This window comes from Sebastes fasciatus, unplaced genomic scaffold (assembly GCF_043250625.1).
Source record: "Sebastes fasciatus isolate fSebFas1 unplaced genomic scaffold, fSebFas1.pri Scaffold_53, whole genome shotgun sequence".
Taxonomy (NCBI): domain Eukaryota; kingdom Metazoa; phylum Chordata; class Actinopteri; order Perciformes; family Sebastidae; genus Sebastes; species Sebastes fasciatus.
Window position 1 is genome coordinate 10,001 of NW_027428241.1, and position 8,492 is coordinate 18,492.

Sequence of the window (8,492 nt, forward strand, 5' to 3'; positions counted from 1 at the left end):
ATGTGTAAAGGATGAATCATGTGTAAAGGATGAGTCATGTGTAGAGGATGAGAGGATGAATCATGTGTAGAGGATGAATCATGTGTAAAGAATGAATCATGTGTAGAGGACGAGAGGATGAATCATGTGTAAAGGATGAATCATGTGTAAAGGATGAATCATGTGTAAAGGATGAATAATGTGTAAAGGATGAATCATGTTTGGAGGATGAATCATGTGTAAAGGATGAGTCATGTGTAGAGGATGAGAGGATGAATCATGTGTAAAGGATGAATCATGTGTAAAGGATGAGTTATGTGTAAAGGATGAATCATGTGTAAAGGATGAATCATGTGTAAAGGATGAGTCATGTGTAAAGGATGAGTCATGTGTAAAGGATGAGTCATGTGTAGAGGATGAGAGGATGAATCATGTGTAAAGGATTAATCATGTGCAGAGGATGAATCATATGTAAAGGATGAATAATGTGTAAAGGCTGAATCATGTGTGGAGGATGAATCATGTGTAAAGGATGAGTCATGTGTAGAGGATGAGAGGATGAATCATGTGTAGAGGATGAATCATGTGTAAAGAATGAATCATGTGTAGAGGACGAGAGGATGAATCATGTGTAAAGGATGAATCATGTGTAGAGGATGAATCATGTGTAAAGGATGAATAATGTGTAAAGGATGAATCATGTTTGGAGGATGAATCATGTGTAAAGGATGAGTCATGTGTAGAGGATGAGAGGATGAATCATGTGTAAAGGATGAATCATGTGTAAAGGATGAGTCATGTGTAAAGGATGAGTCATGTGTAAAGGATGAGTCATGTGTAGAGGATGAGAGGATGAATCATGTGTAAAGGATTAATCATGTGCAGAGGATGAGACGATGAATCATGTGTAGAGGATGAGAGGATGAATCATGGACTCACATGAGGATGGCTGGATAACCTCGCACCTTGAACTCTTTGGCCAAACCTGCAGAGAGAAACACAGCATCACCTCTGACCTCTGCACACAACATCTGGATGATCAGTTATAGAAGAACATCTGCCACACCCACAGTGACTGTGACCACTTCACTTTATGATACTTTTATTTTGGTAGTTTGCTGTGATAGTTTTATTTTGGTAGTTTTATTTTGGTAGTTTGCTGTGGTCGTTTTATTTTGATAGTTTTATTTTGGTAGTTTGCTGTGGTAGTTTTATTTTGATAGTTTGCTACGATAGTTTTATTTTGGTAGTTTGCTATGGTAGTTTTATTTTGGTAGTTTGCTATGGTAGTTTTATTTTGGTAGTTTGCTACGGTATTTTTATTTTGGTAGGTTTTATTTTGATAGTTTGCTATGGTAGTTTTATTTTGATAGTTTGCTATGTTAGTTTTATTTTGATAGTTTGCTATGGTAGTTTTATTTTGATAGTTTGCTATGGTAGTTTTATTTTGATAGTTTGCTATGGTAGTTTTATTTTGATAGTTTGCTATGGTAGTTTTATTTTGATAGTTTGCTATGGTAGTTTTATTTTGATAGTTTGTTATGTTAGTTTTATTTTGATAGTTTGCTACGGTATTTTTATTTTGATAGTTTGCTACGGTATTTTTATTTTGGTAGTTTGCTATGGTAGTTTTATTTTGATAGTTTGCTATGGTAGTTTTATTTTGATAGTTTGCTATGGTAGTTTTATTTTGGTAGTTTGCTATGGTAGTTTTATTTTGATAGTTTGCTACGGTATTTTTATTTTGGTAGTTTGCTATGGTAGTTTTATTTTGATAGTTTGCTATGGTAGTTTTATTTTGATAGTTTGCTACGGTATTTTTATTTTGGTAGTTTGCTATGGTAGTTTTATTTTGATAGTTTGTTACGGTATTTTTATTTTGGTAGTTTGCTATGGTAGTTTTATTTTGATAGTTTGCTATGGTAGTTTTATTTTGATAGTTTGCTATGGTAGTTTTATTTTGATAGTTTGCTATGGTAGTTTTATTTTGATAGTTTGCTATGTTAGTTTTATTTTGATAGTTTGCTACGGTATTTTTATTTTGGTAGTTTGCTATGGTAGTTTTATTTTGATAGTTTGCTATGGTAGTTTTATTTTGGTAGTTTGCTATGGTAGTTTTATTTTGATAGTTTGCTATGGTAGTTTTATTTTTTTAGTTTGCTACGATAGTTTTATTTTGATAGTTTGCTACGGTATTTTTATTTTGGTAGTTTGCTATGGTAGTTTTATTTTGATAGTTTGCTACGGTATTTTTATTTTGGTAGTTTGCTATGGTAGTTTTATTTTGATAGTTTGCTATGGTAGTTTTATTTTGATAGTTTGCTACGGTATTTTTATTTTGGTAGTTTGCTATGGTAGTTTTATTTTGATAGTTTGCTATGGTAGTTTTATTTTCATAGTTTGTTACGGTATTTTTATTTTGGTAGTTTGCTATGGTAGTTTTATTTTGATAGTTTGCTATGGTAGTTTTATTTTGATAGTTTGCTATGGTAGTTTTATTTTGATAGTTTGCTATGGTAGTTTTATTTTGATAGTTTGCTATGGTAGTTTTATTTTGATAGTTTGCTATGTTAGTTTTATTTTGATAGTTTGCTACGGTATTTTTATTTTGGTAGTTTGCTATGGTAGTTTTATTTTGATAGTTTGCTATGGTAGTTTTATTTTGATAGTTTGCTATGGTAGTTTTATTTTGGTAGTTTGCTATGGTAGTTTTATTTTGATAGTTTGCTATGGTAGTTTTATTTTGGTAGTTTGCTATGGTAGTTTTATTTTGATAGTTTGCTATGGTAGTTTTATTTTGATAGTTTGCTACGGTATTTTTATATTGGTAGGTTTTATTTTGATAGTTTGCTATGGTAGTTTTATTTTAATAGTTTGCTACGATAGTTTTATTTTGATAGTTTGCTACGGTATTTTTATTTTGGTAGTTTGCTATGGTAGTTTTATTTTGGTAATTTGCTACGGTATTTTTATTTTGGTAGTTTGCTATGGTAGTTTTATTTTGATAGTTTGCTATGGTAGTTTTATTTTGATAGTTTGCTACGGTATTTTTATTTTGATAGTTTGCTACGGTATTTTTATTTTGGTAGTTTGCTACGGTATTTTTATTTTGGTAGTTTGCTATGGTAGTTTTATTTTGATAGTTTGCTATGGTAGTTTTATTTTGATAGTTTGCTACGGTATTTTTATTTTGATAGTTTGCTATGGTAGTTTTATTTTGGTAATTTGCTACGGTATTTTTATTTTGGTAGTTTGCTATGGTAGTTTTATTTTGATAGTTTGCGACGGTATTTTTATTTTGGTAGGTTTTATTTTGATAGTTTGCTCCGATAGTTTTATTTTGGTAGTTTGCTCTGGTAGTTGGTAGTGATACTGACCGGTGCTGGCGGTGGCGTCTGATTTGCCGACGTTGACCGGAGAGCCGAGACTCTTCAGTTCTGATCCGATCTGATGCCAGACGGGATCCAGCTGTTTACAGAAGGAACACCAGGGAGCGTAGAACTGCAACACACAGACCAGATATACACTGTATATATATATATATATATATACAGTGTATACATATATACTGTATATACTATATATTTACACCAGGGGGCGTAGAACTGCACACAGAGTACATATATATATACACTATATATATATATATATAAACTGGGAAACAAAGTAGTTAACTTGTGTTTGGTGGATTATCTCTGTTGTATCAATGCTAATGGTGATGCTAATGCTAATGGTCATTGTATTCTACATGGTTGAAAGCCTGGTTATTGACCTTCACAATGATGTCACTCTTGTAAGGATCATGTATTTGTGTGATGAGCAGCACAGCTGATTCTGTGTGGAGCCCCGGTGCCGATGGTAAACAGTGTATTCTCCTGTTGGTGTTGACTCTTGTTGTGAGTTGTTTGGTGGATGATTGAACTCTCTATCAGTAACAAGGAACAAACAAGACATATTGATTGATTGAATCCACCGTCAGGAGCCTCAGTAGAGGTGGAAGATCCATACGCAGCCACAACAGCCTGGCACCTCCTCCTCATGCTGGTCACCAGCCTGGTCACACGTTGCTGTGGGATGGCGTTCCATTCCTCAACCAGGATTCACTGCAGGTCAGCCAGCGTGGTTGTGTTGGTCACTCTAACACGTACAGCACGCCCAAGATGATCCTACAAGTGTTGAATTGGGTTGAGGTGTGGACTCTTGGCAGGCCGTTCCATTCTCTCTACTCCCTCATTGTGGAGGTAGTCTGTGATAACCCTGGCTCTGTGGGGGGGGGGGGGCGTTGATATCTCATCCTGATATCTCCCTGCATTGAGATGGCCTTCAATGATGACAAGCCTTGTTTTACCAGTGAGGGAGATGCCCCCCCCCCCCACACCATGACACTGCCCCCACCAGAAGCTGTTACTCCATCGGTTCAACAATCAGCATAGCGTTCTCCACGTCGTCTCCATACTTTGACCTGCCATCCGACTTTAACAGACAGAACCTGGACTCATCACTGAACATGACATTCCCCCACATGTTCAGGTTCCATTGTCTGTGTTGGAGACACCAGCGCCAACGGGCCTGACGGTGAAGGGCAGTCATTGCAGGCTTCCTGGTAGCCTTATGAGAATACACTGTTTACCATCGGCACCGGGGCTACCAACATCATCAGCTGTGCTGCTCATCCCACAAATACATGATCCTTACAAATGTGACATCATTGTGAAGGTCAATAAACAGGCTTTCAACCATGTAGAATACAATGACCATTAGCATTAGCATCACCATTAGCATTGATACAACAGAGAAATAATCCACCAAACACAAGTTAACTACTTAGTTTTTCCAGTTTATATAAAAAAGAACTAAAATAACCCCTGCAGTAGAGGAGTAAATAAAGACAGAGTGGGAGTTCCATCTGTTAGGAGTTGTTGTTGTTGTTGTTGTGGTTGTCTCTCAGGCTGTGACATCACTGACGTCTCCTGCAGCTTCTCTGCTGATGACTTCATTCTCTCAGAGCAGATGTTGTATTTTAGTTTGGTCAGAGAGGAGATCAACATCTGGAGTTCACTTTGACTTTATGTAAAGAATGTTTTCCTAATTTCGTCATCTGGCCTACAATGAAGCCCAGATGACGAAATGATATGTCTCTTTCTCTGTCTCTGTCTCTCGCTCTCTGTCTCTTTCTCTGTCTCTCGCTCTCTGTCTCTTTCTCTGTCTCTCGCTCTCTCTCTCTGTCTCTCGCTCTCTGTCTCTGTCTCTGTCTCTTTCTGTCTCCAGGTCACCTGTCTCTGTCTCTGGATAAGGACTCCTTTGAGTTGTTGGGAGTTGAAGGGAAACCGTCCAGATTCAACCACAGAACCTGCAGCAGATACGGTGTGACATCACAGTGACATCACAGTGACATCACATATATATATACGTGTGTGTGTGTGTGTGTGTGTGTATAATCAGTACTGTGTGTTCCAGTGGTCTCTGTGGATTTGACGGACAGCAGCATGGCTCCAGGGGGGCGGGGCTACCAGAGGCTTGTGACAGGTCTGAGGTCCCGCCTCCAACTGAAGACCGACTTCCTGCTGTCACATCCAGGTGAGACGCACGATGCACCTGTTACCCACGATGCACCTGTGTAACCCACGATGCTATGACATCACGTCCACTCAGCTGCTTGACGCCGCTGCCCTGTTCTATTACCCATAACCCCCTGCTGTCTGTCCCTAGGAGGCGGGGCCTCTCTGCAGGCCTTCCTGTCTCGCTGTGATTGGTCGGAGCACAGACCTGAGGTCAGCAGACGCACCCTGACAGACCTGTCCTGTCCCCTGCTGACCTCTGACCTGCAGTCACCTGACCCTCACCACCTCCTGGAGTGGCTCGGAGCCGTGGACGCCCACGTCAGCTGGTGAGAGGACGGACGCCGTAACGACCCGCTCCGCGAATGGCCGTCATGTGACGCGTCTTCCCGTTGACTCTTCTTCTGTGGTTTCAGTGCGAACTCGTCCAGCGGCTTCCTGTCCTCGCTGGTCTGTCCTGAGCCGAAGACGACGGCGAGTCGAGCTCTGAGCGTCTCCGTCTGTGGACTGCTGCGTCCTCAAGACGTCCACCGACTCATCCAGCAGATCAGGTAGGCTGACCTCTGACCTCTGGCTGTCAGACCTCGGAAACACTAAGAGATTCAAAAGGACTTAAATTCAATAAGGGACCATTAAGGGATTAATAAGGGACCATTATGGGATTAATAAGGGATCATGGCTCTCTGCTGGACCTCTACTAAAGTAGAGCCAGAGGTTTTTCCTAAACTGTCCTCCTCTTCCTCCACTTCCTCACCTGTCCTGACTTGTCCTCCAGGTGTTACCTGGAGCAGCCTCGGTTGGAGTCCTGGGTGTCTCTGACGGTTCATGGTTTCGTTGATAGTCCGGTCTCGTGGGGCGGCGGCGAGCACGGAGTCCTGAGAGGAGGAGACAACTTCTACAGTCTGCTAATGTTCCAAGACCACACCTACCACCTCCACCTGGCTGCAGGAGCACAGGACACCTGTCCTCCATGACCACACCTACCACCTCCACCTGGCTGCAGGAGCACAGGACACCTGTCCTCCATGACCACACCTACCACCTCCACCTGGCTGCAAGAGCACAGGACACATCCTGGCTGCAGGAGCACAGGACACCTGTCCTCCATGACCACACCTACCACCTCCAACTGGCTGCAAGAGCACAGGACACCTGTCCTCCATGACCACACCTACCACCTCCACCTGGCTGCAGGAGCACAGGACACCTGTCCTCCATGACCACACCTACCACCTCCACCTGGCTGCAGGAGCACGGGACACCTGTCCTCCATGACCACACCTACCACCTCCACCTGGCTGCAGGAGCACAGGACACCTGTCCTCCATGACCACACCTACCACCTCCACCTGGCTGCAGGAGCACAGGACACCTGTCCTCCATGACCACACCTACCACCTCCACCTGGCTGCAAGAGCACAGGACACCTGTCCTCCATGACCACACCTACCACCTCCACCTGGCTGCAGGAGCACAGGACACCTGTCCTCCATGACACCTGTCCTCCATGACCACACCTACCACCTCCACCTGGCTGCAGGAGCACAGGACACCTGTCCTCCATGACACCTGTCCTCCATGACCACACCTACCACCTCCACCTGGCTGCAGGAGCACAGGACACCTGTCCTCCATGACCACACCTACCACCTCCACCTGGCTGCAGGAGCACAGGACACCTGTCCTCCATGACCACACCTACCACCTCCACCTGGCTGCAAGAGCACAGGACACCTGTCCTCCATGACCACACCTACCACCTCCACCTGGCTGCAGGAGCACAGGACACCTGTCCTCCATGACCACACCTACCACCTCCACCTGGCTGCAAGAGCACAGGACACCTGTCCTCCATGACCACACCTACCACCTCCACCTGGCTGCAGGAGCACAGGACACCTGTCCTCCATGACACCTGTCCTCCATGACCACACCTACCACCTCCACCTGGCTGCAGGAGCACAGGACACCTGTCCTCCATGACCACACCTACCATCTCCACCTGGCTGCAGGAGCACGGGACACCTGTCCTCCATGACCACACGTACCACCTCCACCTGGCTGCAGGAGCACAGGACACCTGTCCTCCATGACCACACCTACCACCTCCACCTGGCTGCAAGAGCACAGGACACATCCTGGCTGCAGGAGCACAGGACACCTGTCCTCCATGACCACACCTACCACCTCCACCTGGCTGCAAGAGCACAGGACACCTGTCCTCCATGACACCTGTCCTCCAGGTGATGTCCTCAGCAGGTGATGTCCTCAGCAGGTGGTCTCAGTGTGTTTTGAGTTGAGTTGAAGCTGAAGGTCACGGTGACCTTTAAGGTGAACTATAACGAGCCTGTTGATGTTGTGGTGACCCTCAGTGGGGCCCCGGGCCTCAGGTTGGGAACCCGGGCCTCAGGTTGGGAACCCATGCAGATTGAGTCCTAAAGGTGTCATTGATGAGTTATTGATGAGTTATTGATCAGTTATTGATCAGCTGATATAGAGATCGTTGTAATGTTTGAGTTGTTTCTGCGTATTAAACTTGTTCTTCACTCTTTATCTGACTGTTTTAGTCTTTAGTTTTTATATTACAGCTCAACTCAGACGAGTTCCAGTTGTTATTAATATTGTTATTGTTATGGTAAATGTATTTCTCTATCTTCACTAGAGGTCAGCCTCCCGCTGGATGACCGGCCTCATGTTATTGGGCGGCTGTGGCTCAGAGGGTAGAGCAGGTTGTCCACCAATCGGAAGGTCGGTGGTTCGATCCCCGGCTGCTCCGGGTCACATGTCGATGTGTCCTTGAGCAAGACACTTAACCCCAAATTGCTCCCGGAGGCAGAGCCATCGGTGTGTGAATGAGTATTTAGATTAAATCCTGATGGGCAAAGTTGGACCTTAGTAGCCATCAGTGTATGAATGTGTGTGTGAATGGGTGAATACTGACATGTAGTGTAAAGC

The 8,492-nt window shown here is 43.7% G+C and overlaps 2 protein-coding genes across 2 annotated transcripts in view; one reads left to right on the forward strand and one right to left on the reverse strand.

Annotated features, from left to right (window-relative positions):
* Positions 1 to 5,027, reverse strand: part of LOC141763826 (protein disulfide-isomerase tmx3a-like) — a gene marked incomplete at its 3' end in the record, with an annotated part of 13,890 nt that extends 8,863 nt beyond the window's left edge. The window contains exons 1-3 of the mRNA XM_074628580.1: positions 4,945 to 5,027; positions 3,357 to 3,505; positions 919 to 964 (exon numbers count right to left, since the gene is read on the reverse strand). Coding sequence (XP_074484681.1) covers positions 919 to 964; positions 3,357 to 3,505; positions 4,945 to 5,027 — 278 coding nt within the window. The remainder of the gene's footprint in view (positions 1 to 918; positions 965 to 3,356; positions 3,506 to 4,944) is intronic.
* rpp40 (ribonuclease P/MRP 40 subunit) lies at positions 4,801 to 8,090 on the forward strand. Its single transcript, XM_074628578.1, has 5 exons — positions 4,801 to 5,343; positions 5,437 to 5,556; positions 5,689 to 5,866; positions 5,954 to 6,088; positions 6,313 to 8,090. Exons 1-5 carry the CDS (start codon positions 5,112 to 5,114, stop codon positions 6,509 to 6,511), a joined length of 864 nt encoding a protein of 287 aa, XP_074484679.1. The 5' UTR covers positions 4,801 to 5,111; the 3' UTR covers positions 6,512 to 8,090.
* The last annotated feature ends 402 nt before the right edge of the window (positions 8,091 to 8,492 follow it).